This window comes from Cavia porcellus, unplaced genomic scaffold (genome assembly GCF_034190915.1).
Source record: "Cavia porcellus strain 051 isolate PalLab524CR breed Dunkin Hartley unplaced genomic scaffold, mCavPor4.1 scaffold_2, whole genome shotgun sequence".
Classification (NCBI taxonomy): domain Eukaryota; kingdom Metazoa; phylum Chordata; class Mammalia; order Rodentia; family Caviidae; genus Cavia; species Cavia porcellus.
The window spans coordinates 126,257,915-126,279,882 of record NW_026947485.1 but is presented as its reverse complement, the minus strand read 5'-3'; the positions used below and the strand labels follow the sequence as shown (position 1 = coordinate 126,279,882).

General features: G+C 41.1%; 1 protein-coding gene across 2 annotated transcripts in view; it reads right to left on the bottom strand.

The window, feature by feature from the left end:
- Polr3g (RNA polymerase III subunit G) overlaps positions 1 to 21,968 on the bottom strand; it is a 28,482-nt gene that overhangs the window by 5,616 nt on the left and 898 nt on the right. The window contains exons 2-7 of one of the 2 annotated variants that reach the window (XM_003479459.5): positions 15,811 to 15,960; positions 13,788 to 13,917; positions 10,204 to 10,260; positions 8,034 to 8,084; positions 5,099 to 5,181; positions 1,406 to 1,552 (exon numbers count right to left, since the gene is read on the bottom strand). In XM_003479459.5, coding sequence (XP_003479507.1) covers positions 1,406 to 1,552; positions 5,099 to 5,181; positions 8,034 to 8,084; positions 10,204 to 10,260; positions 13,788 to 13,917; positions 15,811 to 15,927 — 585 coding nt within the window. In that variant the 5' untranslated portion in view covers positions 15,928 to 15,960. The remainder of the gene's footprint in view (positions 1 to 1,405; positions 1,553 to 5,098; positions 5,182 to 8,033; positions 8,085 to 10,203; positions 10,261 to 13,787; positions 13,918 to 15,810; positions 15,961 to 21,968) is intronic. The other variant, XM_013143503.3, reaches the window with a different exon arrangement.

Below are 21,968 nucleotides of genomic sequence, written 5' to 3'. Positions count from 1 at the left end.
TCGCCTGTAAGAGTGAGAGAAAAAGGAGCAAAGAGAGAGATCAAAAAGAAAACAGGTAATCTGAAATAACCGATGGGAGCTGACTTAGCAAGGAAAAGAATAAATGTTAGCGAGCAAAATGGGGCTGGATCTGTTCCAGCAGCAGTGGTATCTGTGGTTCTTCGCAAATAGTATTTCTGAACCAGCCTCCCAGACTTTAAGGCTAAGAGTCAGGACAAGAAAGAGGACGAAAGGCGAGTGAGGATCTCAGATTCTTAGAGAAGGGAATTAAGACTAGAAACCAATAAAGGGGAACAAAGGACAAAAGCCCTGACAACCCCAATCATGACAGCAAAACAGGAGAGAAAGAGTGATCTGGAGAGAAGGGTTAGGAGACAAATGAGATATGTTTAATTTATAACTAAAAATTCATCGGGAGAACAAACAGAATATTCAGGAAATTCTGAAAAAGAGCAGCAGGGAGACAGATCCTTGAAGTACTAAACAGCCAAAGTTTCTACAGCCAAAGTTTCTATAGTTTAAGAGCAGCTTAGTGTTGTTCCCTAACAGATCAAAGGACACAAAAACACATCCATGTAGATATGGGAATCAAATAGCTAGTGAGCTCCAACTAATCAGGATGGCAAATTATTTAACAAATGAAACTGGAAATAAAGACATGTTTACACCGTTCTCTTTACAGTAATATAAATTTCTAAAGAATACAAGTCCAGTGCAAAACCGTATTCATTATGTGTAACTAAAGTGTGTGATGACAATTTTGTGGTTGGTATAGTTTCAGATGAAAAGAGTCATAGACTGTGGTATAAGAAGCTGACGTGACGCAAAGACAAGGTCACCAGGATGGAGGAGGAACACTCAGCCAAGGCGACATGTGGTGTCTACAAAATCCCTAAGAAGCTGTGTCCAACAAGTTACCCCATCAAAGTACCCTGACTAATTCCAGCTCTGAAATGCGCCATGGTTCCGAAACCTGGAAATCCCAAATCCAGGACATGGAGCCTCAGGCAGGCCGGAGGCGGATCATCAGTGCACCCTGACAACAGCTCCACATGGGCTGCAGAATCTGAATCACAAGGCATTAGAGAGTCCCTTCCAGACCTGTGGGCTGAAGTCCTATCTCCTTAATTGCCAACTTAAAATTTTATGCTAAATCCTAACTGCACTAACCTGACCCCGTCCTTAGTTTGTGGATCTCTACTCATGAAGTTGTCTGACAAGCTTCTGTCCCATGTGGCACCCTTACCACCTCAATGCTGTAATTCTCCTGCCACCAAGGAACTGACACATTTCTGGTTCCTGTCACCCTGGTTCCCGCGTGCTGATTTCAGCTGTGCACCACACACCTCACTCCTCCTTAGGTACCCGCAGGGTGACTCTGTCCCGTCCCCAAACTGCCCTTTACCTCTTCTTGCTCTTCTTCGTCGTAGTCTTCCTGCTCTGCGTTGTCATCATCATTATCGTCATCACCGTCCTTATTTTTTTCTTTGCTTCCTTCTGTCTCTTCGTTTTCCTCATCGGATTTTTCACCTTCACCCCTCTTTTCCAATTCCTGGTAAAATTGAGTTTCGTTACTCTACAGGGAAACCACTAGACTCTGAGACCCTGCCCAGCCCAAGAGGCCCAGTCACAGTCACCTCATGCTAGTCCACCTCCAGACTCCAACTCGGGTCAGCTGCAGAAGGGCAGCACACAGGCCCCGGCCACCCCAGGCTTTCTCCTGCTGTCACTGCACTGCTGGGTCTCGGCTAACGCGGGGCTACTGGCCCCATCATTTCTATGATGCCTATCCTGCCTTCTCCTAAAGTACCTGACATATCATTTATAGAGAAGAACTTTCAGAATATTATTTTGTTCCCCTTCTAACAGGTAATGGCAATATTTCAAAAGGTCTGTGGTCTAGTTTTGCAGGTGAAATAATGGAAAGCTATTAATATCTGTCAAGTTATCAGAGCTGCACATTATCTGTGGGGATAAATTAGCCTAGCAGCACATTATCCCTGTCCAGATTTCTCTTGTCCCTCAGTGCTTTCTTTCCATTCTTAGGAGCTTTGCTTCTCAATGTATCTAGAAGGTTGGCAAGAACGAGGTCACAGTCAACTCTAGCAATTATTAGCAGTCCTAAGACAGGAAGCAGAGGAGAGAGGTAGGGTGAGAAGAGCTTTCATTTCCTCCTGGTTCTACTTACTCTACTCCGTAAAGTCATTACTAACACACTAGTTTACCGTTAAAACTGCATCTTTATGTTTCTATAAAGAAACAGCAACGATATTTGATCTGATGAAAAGTGACCTCTTTTCATTACTGTCACTATCGGTTTACCCATTTGTACAACGCTCACTCTGCACAAATGACAGAATTTCTCAGGTTTCGGCAAGGTGGACATAATAATTTCACATACTGATATTCATACTTAAGGCTTTAGCTATTTTCTGATTATTCTGAAACAGTAATTAGAACACTAGCTTATGAACCTCCAACTGCTTCCTCTCCAGTACAAGACATGTGCTGTACAGATTACATGGATGAGAAGTATAATTATATGGGGAATAATTATAACTTAGCTATTCATTTATTGCTTCTTAAATGGTTAGTTTTTTAAAAATCCTTTTAATTACATCCAAATGTGAATCTAAGCTAAACCAAAGGCAACGGGAAGACTACATCCTCCAGCCGTGGTGGTGCGTGCATGTAACCCCAGCACTGGGTAAGCTGGGGCAGGGGCATCACTGGGAGTTGGAGGCCAGCCTGAACTACACAGTGGGACCTTGTCTCAAAAAAAAAAAAGACATCAGATAAGCTCAATTTCTACTCAGACTTCAAACTCTTCTTTTCCTGTCTGCTCACACAGGCGGAACAAAGAGCAAAGAAATAGATGTTGTAAAATGACTCATCTAAGTATGGACCCTGCTGTTGCCTGATGAGTTATTATTGTAATGAGTGCAATCTTCCCAACTGGCAATCTCTTTGGAAAGTGGCAAGTAAAAAAAAAAAAAAAATATGCTTACAGATCTTCCCAAACATCTGCAAGATACACACGCAAATGCAATGCTATATTAATTCATATATAGTACCAAGTTTTCTATTTTAATCAGATCAGAAGTGAAACGTTCACATAGTTACAATGGACTTACAGTGCTACATTTAATTTTGTGCAATTGAAAAAAAATGCTATTTCATAATCAGCATATTATCTCATATTTAAGCCAGTTACATAAAATTTTAAAATAGAGAATTCAGTGTGTAGGACTACTGTACTTATAGTTCTACTGGTGCCACCTCAAATATATTTAAATAACTTCACCTTTATTTCTACAACAAATTCTAATCAAAACCATAAATGGATTCATTCAATTTTCTTAAAACGATCTTAGACACACACGTTTTACCTCATTACTTCACTCCTTTTGCATTATCTTAGTTTCAGCTCTATTTAGTAGTCTCCCTTTTCTATGAGATATAACAATCTAAGCTTATTTACTTAAAAATTGCTATGCAGAAATAAGAAGCTCATATATTCATTTCCTGCTGTCTGATAATTTATGTGATTTGGAGCTATGTTGCTATTTCTCCATCCAGAGATGTTCCATTATAATAAATTTTAGTAAACAACTTCTGCTGCAGAAATGAACTTTAATAACCTTCTTTTGCTTTAGAAGTGAACAGTCACACAGTCATTTACAAATAACTTTTGCTCTATTAAAATGTTAACTGACATTCCCAGATAGTAAAACCCACTTTTACCAGTGTCCTAAACGGTGTTACATTACATGTAAGGAATCAAGAAATCCAATTTGCTGAGGAGCCACACCCAAAGGTGCAGCTGTCTCTTCCTTAGGCGCCTTCTGCCATCTTATCAACCTCCTATAGGAGGCTGCACAGTGGCTGGAGCACGTATTCAGTGAGCAGCACTGGCTCATCCTGCAACCCCACTTATCAATCCGCCACCATCAAAAGGGACAGTTATTACTATTCTTTCATCAATCCTTTGGCTTTATTTCCTGGACATGTTATCTCCAGTCCAAGTATGGTTGAAAAATAAAAAAGCAAAAATAGAGAGTCCTGCCACCAAGGGATTGTGCCATGCTGGCCTAGCAAGTATTTTAAACCTGTGGCTTCATGCTGTATGTTGTAAGGGATAATAACACCTCTCCCTCTTTCTCTCTCTCTCTCTCTCTCTCTCTCTCTCTCTCTGTTGCTACAAACTCCTAACGGCCAGGTGGTGGCTGTTAAGAGCTCATCAAAGATCCTGGCCCAGCGTTCCCAGTCAGCGCTGTCTCATCACCACGGATGCAAGGTAACACATGCGCAGAAGTCGGCAGTCAGCTGGTAAACCTCCAGATAGGCACGGCGATGGTGCCGGTTCCTTTTACACAGTGCCCAAAGCCGACCCAATGAACCTGCTTCTAGAAATCTACCCTCGTGAGAAATGACACTCACATGAACTCATCGCAGCATTAATTACAACAGCAAACCACTAGAAGAAACAATGTCTACCGGTGGCACATTAATTAAATTACGATTTATTATTTTAGCACAGACAAAGGAAAAAAAACAAAACCAAAAACAAAAAAACAAAACAAAACAAGGCAACTCAAAGAGCCCAATGTGAAACTGTCTCCAAAATATTTTGTTAGGTGATAAAGTGAAAATGAAGAATGTGACCTGCTGCTTTTTATCATCAAAATGAAAAATTCTGTGTCTCTTATGCATAAGATTATTTCTGAAAGGGTATGGAGAAGCGGAAACGCTGGTAACCTAAAAAGGGATAAAAGGCTGGGTTAGGAACGGGATGAGGGGATCCAGTGCAATAACCTTTTGAATTCTGTGTTTCTTTTTAAAACATTTAGACAAAGATAATGATAGTTTCATAAAATAATACTTTTCTCACAATAGTCCTTCATATATAACATAAGACACAGAAACCTAAAAAAAATTTTTTTAAAGTGCATATATATATACATATATATACCAACGAAAGAAATATGAGATTTTTGGAAACATTGTATTTCTGGCTGAAAGACTGCAGTAAAAAGGCAAAAGAAATATGAAGTATTTTACTGCTCCAGTTCACTTTTATACTAAGAGGAAGGCTTACCTCAATTTTTTTCAATATATCTGCAGTATTAATGAGCGAAGAACCTTTGTCTGTACCTTTTGCATTTTTCAATTTTGGGCCTGCTGAAATAAAACCAGCAGTTAACATACTTTCTGTAATGGCGAGAGTGATTATGCTTCTGCATCTTTTTGCGTGCTGTTTAGCACAATGGTATAGCATATCAGGGAGTCGCACGATTTTCAGAGCGAACTAATTTTCTCAACGAGCAAAATAAATAAAATGAAACACTTCACTGGTTTCCGATGAGCAAATGAGAACGGCTTCAAAAGGTATTTTTGGTACTGCGGGAAAATATATTTTTAGTAAGGACTGCAAATTAGTGCTGGCAATTAATATCATCAGAGACAGGATTGCCCACGTGTTCACACACGCAGAGCCACACTAGAAGACCCGGCAGCACCGGCTCCCACACGTCTAGATGCACCAGCTTCCTGTTCACTCATTTTCATCAAAACAGTGTTTACGAGATTTGGAAAGTAATAAGGAAGCTCAGGAAAAACACAAGTTTGCTAATAGAAAGAGAAATGAAAAAGTTATATTCACCGCGACAAAGAACCATCTTTGGAGTGAAGATGAAAAAGTTAAGCTGAGCACACTGGTCTTATGAATCTTAAGACTCAAAGCAGCACAAATGAAATAAAATGTCATAATGTCTTGGGGATATATAATCTGTCTCACCCACATCAAAAATACTACATTTTAAGGCGACTCTGAAACTAAGGAATATTTCACATATTGATTCTGTCAGTTACCAAAGCATTATGATACACTACAGAATTATCCCTTCCTGTCAGGTAATATTACAGTCTTTCCCAAAATCAAATTAAATACCTAGAAATTACTTTGTAACGGAGGAAAATACAGCTCACAAAGATGTAATTTTGTTAAAGATTAACATTTAACCTACAGAAGCAGGTATGTTTGGATTGTGCTGTGCAGCCCATAATTGAGGGAATTACACCGCTGCACTACAAGGGGCCGGGGGCTGGGAGCTGCTGAGCCTGTATGAGGGGTCCCCACGCAACGGGCAGAGGGAATCATGGGCGACTTCCTCTGCCAGCTGTGAGGCAAAGACGGCTTAGCATGCATACAAAACACACAGCGACACATGGAATAAGATCTCAGTGATCCCATAACACTGGTTCCCAAAACTATCAGCTAAGTATGTAATTCATTCACATGAATACAACTTTTTCCACTGAGGACTTTTCCCCAAATTATTTAATTTCATAATATATAGGCCTGTTAAATATATACTATGCACAATGGTTATGAAAATATAAAAATGACTAATTTTTGATGAAGATAAAGTCCACTCAGCATTCTCTGCCACTTAGTATTTAGGTTTTACATAACATCCAATCTTTATTTGCATAAGCAGGAGCCAAGTGTCCAAATGGCCAAAACTGCTAAACGACTACCTTAACCCTAAAATCTGAACCCTTAAATCTTGATTTTTTTGTATCCTTAGCCAAATATATGCAGATTTAGTGGAATTTTTTAGTTTCTTTCAATGCCTGTCAGTAGCTGGTTCTTTAAGAACCAACCTTTTCCTGGCTTTGGTAGAAGCAGAGTATTAGAACAGGATGAGGGAAAAGTTTGCTATCCTTGTTTCGTAACATTTTAACCAGTCATAATGCCAGCATTCATCGTGGAGAGCTGTTATATGGATGTGACACATCTTGATTCTTCTTAAGTCCCTTTCTCCTCCATCTCCCTGGTGCTTCATTTCTTAACAAATGGAAATTCTGGTACACTGAAAACTCTGTTATCGTCTGACTCATTTCAATCTGGACGCTGCCCCTGCGTATCTTTTAAAAAGCTTTTCCTAAGAACATCAAAGAACAATGTGATGTCTTCTGCCTCTCGACCCCTGGGTGACGCTGTGTGACCTCCTGAACCTTGCCGACTACCTTCCACCTACTTGAACACTCTGCGAGCTGTGTGCTTACTCTGTAATTCTTTGTTGATTCACCCTCCCAGCCCATTAGACTCTGGCATCTCTCCAAGCTTGGCTCTCTTTCCCTCCACTCATCGAATTGCATCCCAGATGACCTCATCGCTCCCCAGCCTCCGGGTCCTGTCCCTGCTGATGCTCGCCCCTGCACTGTGACCAGCATCCCCATCACTCCCACGTGTGGTACCCACAGAAACAGGACACCTCTGACCAGACCCCTCAGGTTTTCCTTCCTGATCTGGCCTCCTGCCACTGTCCCTCCTTCTGCCTCCCGCAGTAACCTCTCTACTCATCCTTCTGTCTCGACTCCAAATCCATTTCCTTGGGGAACCCTTGCCAGGCTGCACCACACTGTCCACTGCTCTATTCTGGGGAAAATCATAATTAATGTTCACTTTGTTATTTTATATACAAAACCAAGTTCTATTTTACCAGTTCCCCAATTTTAAAATGTTTTAGTCGATAACACAGGATACATCCAGCATCATCATAAAACTTTTGCAGATGAGCAGATGAAAAAGCTGCAGTACTGCAAAGTCTTTGCAGCTCAGTAAGTCTCTGGAGTTACAGAAAGGGTAACTCTAGAAACAGCCCCCAAAATCCTAACAGCAAAAAGTCCACTGAACTTCTGCAAATTAAACTGTCAGACAGATTTTAAGAAAAAATTGGCAGCAATCTCAGTTTGACAATTTATATGACTAGACTTTAAGCCAAGTGTAATCATGGACCTGGCTAACCAGAAGGCTGAAGCTGGGGGATCATAAATTCAAGGCTACTGGGTATCTCAGTGAGACGCTATCTCAAAATAACTCTCTAAAAAGGCTGGAGATGCAGCTGAGTGACAGTGCTTGCGCGGCACAGCATGTGTGAAGTCCCGGGCTCAGTCCCCATAAACATACCCACAGATTTCAGCAATTCCTTTTCCTACCAGAAGTATTGCAACATTACTTGAAGTACCTTTTCTGCACTTTTTCCTCGGCATCATCTCTCTTGGGAGTCTTCTCCAATCTATGTGTATATAAGAAGAAACATAAAACTTTCGGTTTCCTTTAGCAGTCAGTGGGGCCAGATATAACTATCCAGAGAACATCAAAAGAAAATAATGACAGTTGCCCATGCAACGACAATATTTCTTAGCCCCTGATTCTACAGATTTAGGCTGAAATAAAGCACATATAACAAGCAGTAATATATTTTCTCCAATAAAGAAAAAAAGTTTGTTGAAATTGCCTTGAAAGAATGCAATAAAATTTTCTGGGATACAATCTGAGGATAATTCCTGTGTTACAATTTTGGGTTGCAACAGTTTTTCTTCAATATTATTTAACTACTTTCTTATTCAACTATTTTGTTAGTTTTTTATACATTTTCTATATATTTCTTATATAGCATCATTTTTTCAAAAGCTAAAATCATGTGACTACAAACACATCTGAAATGAAAACTTGTAGTAATTATCTGAAAGCCTCAAAATTCAAACTATTAGTAGCTCTGAAAAAATAAAATTCTTCCCCCCAAGAAATGACTTTTGCCTGCATTAGCTAAAATCAACTCCTCTAATTTTTCACTTTAGCTTTTTATTTTAGGTGGCTGGGGTACCTGGAGATCAAACTCAGGGCCTCACCCATGTCAGGCAAGCATCCTACAGCTGAGCAACGCAGGGTGCTCAAAACCATGGTGAAGGTTAATGTTTAAATTACACAGTGAAAGACACACTGCCCTTACTGGCCAGTCCCCTTCCTGCAAACACACTTAGCCCCTCACTCTGGCCACTTCCTGGACGTCCTCTTTTGCAAGTGCTTTCAGTTGCCCAGTTCTAGCTGCCCTGAGGTCCTGAACTGAAGAGTAACTCTTCCCTGTCAGGGTCATCTGGACTTTGAGGAAGAGCTGGACGTGGCTCTGTGCCAGACCCATGACTAGGTGGAAGAGGACACACCACTGTGTTTGTATGAGTGTGCCTTTCCTTCAGGTGGCATTGTGGCTGCATCTTATGAAGGTAAGAAAGAGGACTTCCAGAACTGCTTCGGAAAGTGGCAAGAACGACGAGATGAGTGGGTTTGAAACAAGGGGAGAATTTTGAAGGAGACTAGTGGTAATATTCCTTTTACTGTAATCCTTTACCTGTATAAACACTTGCCATATACTTTGATCACATCCCATACATTCAGTGTATAGAAAGAAAATGGAATCAACATAACAAAGACTTTAGTAAAGAAATTTCAGTACAGTTAAATCTAAACCATTTTGGCTGAACAAATAACTTTGCTTTGAACACAGTTAGCTTTATAAGTCATTACAGAAAAGCATAATTATGTAAACAGACTCATGTGGGAGATGACTGTTAATGAAGTAGAGAATGGGAGGGACCCAGGAGTGCTTCCAGGGTCCTCCGAGGTGATCTGTGACCAGCAGTGGAGACAGAGCTGGAAGGCGCAGAAGCCATGCTGCTGCTTGAGCCGTGAAGTGTCTGTGCCAGGGCAGTGTCTAGAACACGGAAGACAGACAGGCACAGGAGAGAGGAACTGCAGGAGGAGACCACGTTCCAGCAGGACTGGCGCAGCTCAAAGGGTTATTTCAGTTCTGTTTTGACCTGCAGGGGGACGGGCCAGATGAGATCTCCTCGGCAAGCCCTCCAGCCCTCTCTGGCTCTGCGGTGAAGTGTCTGAAGGCTGAAAACAGAGCTTTCTACCGAAAGGCACGGAAGCACTGAACCTGGTCTGTGTCTGCTTGGAAGGCTGTCTGCAAGCTTCGCTTAAAATATCCTTCCAACTAGATTGCTGCTTTCTCTTCAAAAGCTGGGAGATTGCTCAGAAGCAACAAAGAAACTGCTCTTTGCCATTAGAAATTAAGACTCTGATTGTGGTTAATGAAATTAGAAAGCCACAAGCTGTGGCGAGGCCCTTTTTTTAGAAAAACTGCTCTAAAAACTTGCACAAACATGTTCCTTTTTTTTGCTGCATTATAAAAATGTTTTCTTCTCAGTTTTTGAAAGCTTTATATTATATTATTTGTTAATTACAGGAAAAGTACCAGACGTTTTTGCCTACAGTGAGAACAAAAAGCTTACCCTAAAAAAATGAGTTAGGGAGACAGTCTTTCAGAAGTATTTAACGCTGTTTTGTCATACCTGGTATCCACTCTTCTTTGTACACCTGCATATATTTTTTACTGTACCTTTCAATATCTGTGGAGGAAAAAAACCATCAAAGAATTCATTAGAAACACAAAGAGTAAACTAGATAAACTACTTTGTAAAAATAATTGCGAACAGCAGATAACACTCTCACCTCACCTGTGAGGAGCTGGTACCCTTGTACCTGGCCGGACGCTAACTACACTCTGAGAGCCTCACTGAGGACAACACCCTTAAGAAGGGGGTGCCACGCTGGGCATGGTGGCCGGGGCAGCTCGTAGGTGCATCTGAATTACGGTTTTCCGATCCGACAATCTGCCTGATTGGTGAGACTACGGACAAATCTGATGGGGAAGCTACCTGAATGCAAAAGCCAGGAGTTCTACTTAGCGCCTTCCATTTTACCCTTGTGAAGTGACCCCCAACTCTCAGTCCAAAGGTGAGGTGGCCAGGATGAACTACCTACCTATGTGGTGGGGGAGGCCGTCTATGCACCTCCAGCGCTTGGTTCGCGCACAGTCATTCTGTTACTCTCTCCAGATGCAAATCCTAACCCCTGGGGAGGGGGATGGCCAGGCTGGATCTGGGAAGCGGCTGAACCAGCACGCTGCAAGCCTTTCCCGCCAACCACTCTGTGCAAACTGCACTGAGCCTCCCGAGTTTGCTACCACCAGTTTGGCACCACGCCTGTGCCTCTGCAGCTGATCCGCCCAGCATGCGTTGCCAAGCAACCCTATCTCACACACACACACACACACACACACACACACACACACACACACACTCTGAAAACACAGCTCATCATGGAGAGCAGAGTTGAAACTTAGCAGCGGAACGAGGTGACCTAAAATACAAGAGCTAACCAAAAATCGGAGACTGAGAAAATGCTTTCAACTGTGTCAGAGAAAAGTAACTACAGCAGACAGATCAGAGACTGACAGGGTTTTCTAGGTATTTACCAGGCTTTAGGTTAAATGTTTAATCTTGCCTTTCAATTTCTTATTAAAAAAAAACAAGATGCTAACGTAGATGCATTAAAATTATTTTTTAGAATTTTCTCCAAAATGATTCTGTATTTGAAAAAATTTAACCCTCAGTATGCCTGGAAAATCTGTTTACCATTTATCATGATATCCAATGGACCATTTAAAAAGCATTTTTCAGTATTTTAAGTTACGTTTGAATAATTTATAGCACAAAACCAACTCTTGGAACTCAGTTAAAAAGGGGCAAAGACATTTCTCCAAAAGCACATAAGATGTTCAACATCAATGTCATTAGGGAAATTCAGGTCAAAGCCCAAAGATATTACTGTACACCACTAGGAAAGCTGGAATCAAAGCGTTCCCATGTTTGTGAAGAAATTAGTTGCTGACAGGAATGTAAAATGGCACAGCCACTTTAAAAAAGTTTGCTATTTCCTCAAAATGTTAAATACTGTATAGAGGTAACATATGCTCCTCAATATATGCCTAATAGAAATCACAACATTTCTACATAAAACATGTTCATGAATGTGAAGGGTAACATTTTTCAGACAGCTCTTAAAAGTAACTGAACCAAGGATCCATCAAGTGATGGGGAGATAGCAAATGTGGTATACCCATACCATGGATTAGTATACAGTCATAAAAAAGCATGAATCAACGATACAATCACACTAAGTCAATCCAGAAAATGTTATGCTAAATGAAAGCCAGTCATAGGAAAATACATTAACTGTAATTCCATGTAATTTAAATTTACAAAAGGGTCCTATATACTAATGAAAAGATAAATTTTCTTTTAAATAAGTAATTTTTCTTCTTTGAAAGACTTCTATGAAAGAATAAAAATTATACATCTCAGTCTTTATAAACAGTAGGAACTCATCAAAGAGAAACCAAAAATTAAAACTAGTTTTCATGATCCTTGATGGGGAACCAAGAAAAAACAAACCTCACTTGAACTGGACAGACTGTGTGCCGTCTCACCCATGAAGCCTCTAAAGTTCTAAATCATTAACACTATACTGGAAAAGAGAAGGGAATATATAGATTCCAAGAAAATTTACTTGTGTCAATTTGGAAAGTTCTATACAAATTCCTCCTAAAAGGAATAAAATAAGTAGCCCTGTGGGCACTGTGAATTTTTATTTTTATTGCACAGCTACCGATGATAAAGTGCCTTTTTGAGGCAGGTACAAGCCAACTACTCCCACAGACCAACAGCATTATGTTCTTAATGACTCTGCCTCAGAGACTCACATAAATGCTTGAATGATTTGATACTCTTTTAAAAAGTTAGACATGCACTTTAATGATCACATCCAGTTAAGTAAATCAGTACCACAACCTAGAGAAAAAGACTAATTTTTAAAAGACTAAAATATATCTGCACTATTATTTTTTCTAATGAGTATTTATTAGTTTGTTTGGTTTTACTTTTTAAATTATAAAAGGAGAGCTTAAATTTTCATTTCTAAACCCAGACAAAAGCATTAGCATAATCATGAAAGTAAAATAATTCAGTATTTTTGAGGTTACAAAACTCTCTTAACAAATTGTTACCAAACTTCAGGCCAATATACTTTGAAAAAATGAACCTGACATGAGTCTTACAAACACATGTAAGATCATTTTGTAAGATTTCTTTTTTGATCCTTAGCCAATTCTGTCATTTAGAGACAGGGAAAATGGAATGCACTTTTAATATTAATGGAAGACGATGACACTGCATGAATTTCTCATGTTTTAATGATGTTGTTTTCAGAATGTGGAGATGATACTGATCCCTCTAATTTCAACAACCAGGGGCAGAAACTGAAAATCAATACAGCTCTGTTGTGCTACACAGCTCTTAAGAGGTTCACTTCCTCCAAAACCACTTCCCACTCCCGGCCTGGAACTCTTGCTCCTTCTCTAACTGTAGTTTCTTCTCTCTGCCCTCAGCGTCAGCAATGAATGCATATTTTACATTTTACACCACAGATAATATAAATCAAGTATCATGGCTTTTATATTTTAACTTAAATATTAAAGAATTGGACACATACATAAAAACTTATATACAACAACAGTAATCTTGGCATCAAACAAGCAAAAAACTGGAATCAACCTTCAACCTAATACGGAACTAGTTACAAATAATAATGTTATATCCATCCAATGAAATAATGATCATTAAAATCTGTATTTTCCAAAAATAGTAAGAATATATATATAAGGGCTAATGTGTTAGGTAAAGAAAAGATAATGTAAAATGGTGAGTCAAATTTTATAAAAAGAAATATCTGAATCATCTAAAATACACAATATAATATAAATAATTGTTCTTTGGACACCTGCATGGGTTGTTACCTAAAACAATGTTTTCATTTCCATAGTTTTCACTGAACATGTATAACTTCTACTGTGAAATGTATTTTTAAACCTAAAATATCCACAGCTTTATTTTTCTGTTGTCAACCATAAATGTAGTTTTTCAAGGTGATTTAGAATCTGTTCAAATCAAATTACCACATCAAATGGCCACATATTTTGTGCTTAAACAACGTATCATTCGTACTAAACCACGTGACCAAACAGCCGCAGACGTACCTGGTTTTTCTTCAGATTTTTCAATAAAATAAGGCTTTCTCTTCATTGTTTCTCTCAATTCCTGTTTCAAAGCCAGCATGTAATCTTCACTCTCTCCTGTTTTCAGAGGCACTGGCTTATAATCTGTATCCTACTTAAAAGACAAAGTTTTAAAAATAAATTTAACGTTTTAATACTCTTTTCTCTATACTCTAGAAAATGTAAATTTTGTTGAAAAATTGTTTTATGAGCATTAAGTTTTACAATTAACCTGAAAGAGGACCTCTGAAATCTAACATTTGAGATCATTTCTTAGTTTGCTCTTATATTAGAGGTACGGAAAGCATGCAAGTTTTCTATTGACACCAAGAACCTATACTGGTAATTATTTTGCTGTACTGTCTATTGACTAATGTGATCACCACTTCAGAGTCTGTTAACTTCAACTAGGGTGCTGGTGGGAGCAGGAGCATAAAAATAAAATAAATAACAGCTCCCATCATTTAGCAAGTGGTCGCTATAGCCAGAGTTGTCTTATTATACTATTCAACATCCGCTAGCTCATTTAAAGTATTACCAATATCTCCAAAGAAACCAAAACAAGACAAAACAGTGAAGACACTGAGAAATGAATGGTTTGTAAGTCACATCACGGGTAAATGGCACAACAGGAACTTGAAGCTATATTTAAAAAAAACCCACACATACACGTGTGTATCTATGCACATAATTACCTACATTGTTCCCACAGGGCATGGGAAGGATTTCTGGTTTCAGAGCTAAGGATACATTTCCAAATGTGACTGCACTCTAGTCATTCATTTCATAACTATTTACCGAACACAATTGTCAGCCAGGCAGGGTTAGGCTACAGGAGGTCCCAGGACGAATTAGTGACAGCCTCTGCTCACACGGAGCTCAGAAACACAAAGCAAGTAACAATCCGTGGAGGTGAGGCGCAACTGCAGGCAATGAGGGAGGACAGCAGCAGTAGGGCGAGGACAGGAGAGCTCCGAGTGCGGACGTGGCCACCCAGAGAGGTGAGTGTGCACAGCCTCGGGAGGTCAGATCCAGAGCAGCTGCTGGACAAAAGCAGGAAGCTGTCCATGCAGAGACTGCAGCCAGGAGGGGCCCAGACTGGGACGCTGTGGGGCAAAGGCGTGGAGAGCGAGGGGCCAGCGAGGCTGGGGACGCGATGGGAGAAAGGCCAGGTGAGGCAGGGCCAATGCACCAGCATTCCCAGTGTTCAGAAGTAATCTCCCCCGCATGGAGAGGAGACTGTTTGGAAAGAAATGACCCCAAAGGGACATTATCTCCATCCCAGAGCACTGTGCTGTACCACACATTAAAAAGCCAAGTATCAAGCGCCAAACACAGAGACTCCCTCAATGAACACCTGCCTCACACTCGTTCAGGGCCCGCTACCAATGTGAGTCCTTCACCAAAGGACTTTTATCTGAAACAGGAACAAAATTCATGAAGGGATGAGGATCTTTGATTGTTCTTGTTTTTCATACCACAGCACAAGGCACATCTGGAAATGCAAGCTTACCCCTCAAAATAAAGGTAAAGCAACGTGAGGAGACGTGAGGTTTGCAGCACAACCACTGAATTCAAAAGGAATACCAAGTGCAGCAGAAATGTTTACAATCTGAGAAACTAACAAAACTCAGAATGACTGATAAATCACTAGGTGAAAGTGTGGCAGGGTGAAAACCTCTGTAACATGACTTTGTAAAATATTCTGCTAGCTGAAATACATCAATAATGGCAATAAAAGATGAAAGAATTTAAAAAGTATTGCTTCACACAGTACAGTACTGAGTATATGCCTGGGAAAGTGTACACAGTATTGCTTTCTCTATTTTACATTAGTGTAGTATACGTGAGTGTAGCACTCATATTTACATTATAGGTAAATGAAACACAACCGCTTTTACCTTCTTATACTTGGGCACATTACAGTGGTAACATATATACATTCTTTAACCTTTTCTGAAGCACGTGAACACACACTCTGAGATCTGGCTGTCAGTGTACTTACAGGAAACAGCGGGGGTGGCTTCAACACGACATCAGGTAGCTTTTCCCCTCGGCCAAAGCCAACAGCCTCTATATTAAAGGTATAGGCAGCACGTCCTCTTCCTTTATTCCCCGCCATTAAAACTAGTCACAGGAGGAGAACGAGCAGATGCTGAAAGACATGACAGAAGGTTAAGATTTCCTGGCTCATTTGAAAAAGGAAGTCGACATTCCGAAGCAATAGATAAACTACCTCTTACATGCATTTAAAATATACTGGGAAAACAAAACATGCAAAGAAATAAACATGGGGTGATGGATGGCTGAACCTCTCAAGCCCAGCAGTGCCTGGCAGGTAGGTTTGACACACTCTGTCCCTCACTAGGAGCCAGGTGTAGGGCTCAACCTGAATTGGGTGGGTGTGATGATTTAGCAATACTATATGTCAAAATAAAATTAAAGGTAACTAATGGATGAATACTTGAATGAACAAATGAATGGGACAGGGATGCAGCTCAATGCAAAGACTGTGGGTTCCATCCCCAGCACCTTAGATGACTGGGGTCATTTGTAGGAAAATGGATTCACCTCAAGGTCAAGGTAAGTGTGATAAATCAGACACACAAGCTTAAATATCACACGGTTTCTCTTACATGAAAAGCCCAAAGTATATATAAAGAGCAAAATAAAATATAAAACAGACAGATGGATCTTTTGTGGGAAGAGGACAAAAACATGAGGGGAAAAGGTGGCAAGGGGGTGAAAAAAGAATTAACATGTCTTATTATATGCATCCACTTCCCATGCTGAATGTAATCATTCAAAATGGACTAACAAAAACAAAACTTTTAAAAACTCCAAACACACGCTTCTGATTTCAGGAACCACAGTGACACCATATATTTAGGACTTGCACTGGGCTTCGGAACCCTCCACAACACGACTGCTATCCACAAGGCTGAGCCCGCAAGCACTAACAGACTCCCTCTCCAAGCTTTGTCAGTGAACTCCGCACACAACCAGGGCTACTGCTGAAACACACACCTCGTTTCTCTTCCCACTACCAACACCAGACATCATTTACCCACTGCATGAGTCCAGCAGTCACACCAAGGCCCCCCCACACACACACACACTGAAGAAAGGAGCAGCTTTGATTTCTATAGGCTCTGCCCATACTCATAGCTCATCCACCCCTTACCCTGATACTTGATGTAACTGCTACACTCTTCCCCAGGTCGTCCAGCTGGGAAAGGGCCACAATGTTCCCCCCTGTGCTGCCACAATGATGATAAAGAAACACTTCCCAGGACTAACAAGGGTCTACTCCGTATTTTCCCACTACTCACAATTTGAATATAATAGCCCAAAAGCCTGAAAAAGGTTAACTTATTTAATCACGGGCCACCACCCAAGCAAGCACAGCTGTTGCCCTGGCTTCCATTGGAATCACTGACGGCTTAAGAGTCTAGAGCATCGGTTCTCAGTGGTGTCTGCAGCTGCATCGATGGAACTTGTGAGAAATGAAAATTGTGGGACCTCATTGTAGAGCTACAGAAAATAACCCCTGGGCGTGGCAAGCATTTTTGTCTGTTTTTCTGTATTAAGGACTGAACCCAAGGCCACAGGCTAGTGTTCCAGCACTCAGCTACATCCCCAATCTGAGAGTTGCTGTTTGTGTTTTTTAAGAACCTCTTTGCGGGGGCTAGGGATTTAGCTCAGCGGCGTAAGTGCCTTCCTTGCAAGTGTGCGGTCGTGAGTTCGATCCCTGGTACCGATAAAAACGAAAAACACACATACACACACAAAAAGAAGCTCTATGCGACAGTTCAGATGCAGGATAGTGTGTGAATCACTGAATGGAACCAATCAAACTGAGATCTCTCGATGAGGAGCGGGTTTCCTAGGTGATTCTAAAGGGGTAAGCGCTCAGTACAGCAGAGAACTACTCTGGTGGAAGTCGTAGTCACTAAGCAATACTGGAGTTAAGATTCACCTCTCCAATCAGGTCCTGCAGAGGGGCCATCTTTGAAGTTTGAAATTACACATATTATCCTCAGAGATCTCAAGAAAGCTGTCCCGAAGGTGAAATTATAACTGTTGTAAGTCTAAAGCAGCACTCAGGATGTGACAGTCTGACACCGCCACTATTAATGCATCCCACTTTTAAAGGCCTGACGACTAGCAATTTTAACATCCGCACACATGTAAGGCTTCACTTACACAAAAATCAAATCCTATTTTTGTGTCTTTCCATGAAACAGTGTTTCTTCTTTTCTGTGACTTACTCCCAAGCTGCATGACATGTGATTTGAAATAATGGCCGTGACACTGTATTTTCAGATACAACTGTACACTGAACATTTTGTTAACTCCTGCTTACATACACACCTCCACATTTCAAAGTCTGCCCTCACCACTGCTTGAACAGTAGAGGATCATTTTATTATCTTTGCTGCTGTCGCTGTAAAGTACAACCCTACAGCTTTTCACTTACACGTAATCACACTACTCATATACACTCAAGTAGGGGAATGGTATACTAAACTCACGTGTGCCCATTTTACAGTTTCAATGGTTATCAGTCTATGGCTAATTTTCCACATATTCTCTCTCTCTCTCTCTCCCAGGATGCCAATTACTTTAAATTCTTCATCTTCCCTGAGGGCTAAAGACTTTAAAAAGTCACATAGCATCCAAGTTTTACAATAATTCTTTACTATCATCTTATATATAATCAAAATTCACATTTTATGTTTTTACAGTTTGTTCAAGACATAAATAAAACACAACATGTGAGATTTCATTGACATCTTTAGTTTCTTATAAAACTAATAATTTCCCTCCTTTTTTCCTTGCTCATTTGTGAGGACATTAGGTCACTGTCCTGTGCAATGCTTCTCAAACTTTTAAGCTACAAGCAAATTCCTTAGAAGCCTTGATGCAGATTCAGATTTGGGTGGTGCCTGGCAATCTGCATTTTCATCAAACACTTTGCAAAGATATTAGCATTGCTGGTTTGCTGATCACAACCTGAAAGTGGCCACAACTTCCCAAATTCTGCATCCCTGAGATGTGCTTTGACAGGTTTTTTTTATTCGTTGCATTTCCAATAAACATGTGGAATAGAGGCTCTCTTTGCTTTAGGTTTTTTTGGCAAGAATACTGAAAAGAGATACCTGCTGCTTCCTCCTGCATCACATCAGGACGCTCATGAAGTCTCTCTCAATGACAATCAGGCTAGTCAGTGGTCAGGTCTGCTGATGTGTTTTTTAGATTTCAAGGTGTGGTCAAAATGTACGGTGAATGTTTCCACGTATTAAAAATGTGTAATAGGAAGCAACACATGGTCATTAATCCCCCTCACTTTGGGCATACCTATCGTTCTCAGTACTTTCGGAAGCAGTTCTGGAAGTGTGATAAGAAATAGAGAATGGTGCTGCCAGGTGCTATCCAGCAGAAAAGCCAGCTCATAAAAATGTCCTGGTGTTTCCCAGATCTGGCACTATGGAGCTTCTCACTCTTTCCCAAAGTCAAAATGACCGTGAAAGAGAAATGTGAATCAACTCAGAACATCAGCTACCACTGTGCAACTAAAGATACTCAAGGACGTGGACTTCCAGAAATGCTTACAGGGGATAACTTTTTTAGAGGAGGAGAGTGTTTTGAGGGAATTAATGGCATTAATAATAATGAATGTCATTTACCGAAATGTTTTGTAGATTAAACATTCACCATAATTCTGATCACACGTGTAAGTGCCCGAGTTTTCACCTGGTGACTTTTGCAGCCCCTGCTCATTGCTGCCCAGCTCTCCTACTGCATTACAGACTACAAAATGGGAATACACACCTTCAACATTCTCTTAGTTTTATTGATAGCTGATTGTATTGGAGCTTAATTTCCCTCACCTTTTGCTTGAAACGAAGTTCACATAGGAACCTCGTCTTAATAACCAAGATCATTCCATCTGTCCACATTAAAATAGGAAAAATATTCAAATGGCCTTGTTTCAACTGCTGAGTCACTAGGGCGAGTGCTGAGCCTGCAGAAAGCAGGTCTTTCAAGTGTGAAACCGCCCAGCAAAAGGCTCTGCCTTCTCTCCTAGAAACAGGCATGGCCCAAACCCTCAAGTCCTCTGATCTGCCACAGCAGAATCAATCTTCACACCACTACACCTAGTAATGACCTGTGTGTGCCCTGAGCTACATCCCCAGCCCTTTTTTTAATTGCTGAAACAAAGTCTTACTAAATTGCTACATGGCTCAGGTTGGGCTTGAATTTGTAATCACCTATCTCAGCTTCCCAGTGTGCTGGGATTAGCCTGGCTCCATCTGGAAACCTCACTTGAAAAAGAGAGAGTATCAGCCATATCAGCCAGCACTGCTCAATGAAACAGCTGAGAAAAAACTTGCAGTCTCTGCTTATACTAACTTTCTTATCAGGAAATCTTTGGGAATGTAAATGCGTACCAGGGAACACACTACCACTGGCAGAAAAACTCATCCAAGAGTGTCTCAAGCATTCTGGCCTACAACCCCTCTTTCTAGTTGCATTATCCTGAGCCAGCACTCCTGCACTGCACTGGAAACAGGTGGTTAATTCATGGTCTTCCCTCCAAGTAGTAAGAGACCCTCCAACAACTGTACCAGGGAGGAAATAGCTCCTAGGAGCTATGGGCCTAAGCACCTTATTTGAATACCTTTACATTAACTCCTCACTGCCCAGTCCTTTTTTCTGTCACTTTGCCACACTTCCTGAGTGAAGGGTTTCTAACAGCTTTCTCCAGTCCATCATCCACATCTTCTACTTTAAAGAGCTTGTCGGAGTACGTCATCTACTCTCCCATATGAAGCGCTGCCAGGCACTGAGAGCACACTGGACAAACCAGCGATTTTCCTGGGAGTGTCCCTTCCTGTGCTATGCCTGTACCGAAATCCACTCCTGATGAGTGACTTCACAACTGTGGCATCAGGAGGCTGAAGGTCATTTTGGCTCTGGCTCTGTCTCCTCAGAGCCCCTTGTTTAAGGACAGGACAGCTTTCTGTTCTCCTTCCTCGAGCTCTTCATTAGTTCCAGCCCTCAACATCTCTCCTACCTATCCAGTGGAATAAACTTCCTACCGCCCAAATCCTCCTTTTGATCCCCTAAGTCATCCTAGAACACAAACTGGAGACACGTCTCGTTAACAGAGTTTTGCAGTTCTCCTTTCTGCCTCTCTCACCATGCACCCCATTCACTACCCCAGCTCCTCCTCCTGGAGTTTCATTGCCACCATGTTGATCATAATAAGCCTTGGTGTCTTGTAAGACGCCATGAAATGGCACCTTCTCCATGATCAGGGAGTGGCGGGAGATGTGAAGATTGGCGAAGCAGGAAACATCGGCGTTACCGTGGAAAACTCAGCATTAAACGCTGTCTTACTCAGTAATATTTGAGCAGAAACCTGACAACAGAGTGGGGCTGTGCCAGGCAGAGAAGCAGAAGTCCTCCAGGGGGAGGGTGACAGACAGACAGAGGGACCTGGAAGTGTGAAGGCCCCCTTGCAGACTTAGTCACCTTTTTATGCCCCATCACTCACCAGAGTTTGGCAAAAATCCACTATGGAGAGAATTATTGCTGAGCTTATGGCCTGGAAGGGTATCATTCCACTTCACCTCTCAGGCTTTCCTTTTGTTTAGCGGGGAAAATATCCCAACTACAGAGAGCACTGCATTTCTGCTGAGATGTCCTAACAGTTATTTTGTACAATTAGCAAAATACCGCTCCTCAAAAATTCCTCCCATCCCCTTACAGCACCTTACTTTACCTCCTCTCAGTTGGCATCCCTATTGTCTTACACTACAGGTATTAACTTCCCTCAAATTGTTTCTTTATTTGGAGACAGGATCTCTTTGCAGGGTAGCTCAAATGGGCACTAAACTCACCATGCAGCCCAGGCTGACCTCAAACTAGCTGGGGGCCTCCACCCTCAATCTCCTGAGTGCTGGGATTTCAGGCTTGCACCATCAAACCCGGTTTAAATGTCTTCAATGTTTTGAGAATCCTCATCATTGCTTTTTTTTTTTTTTAAAGTTCTGTTCTTCATGTATCATCTATCTCAGGAACTTGTGCTTCAGAGTAGCCTTCTGTGGGGTAAGTGCATAGCCCCCACATAGGCAAAACACACAGGCGACACCG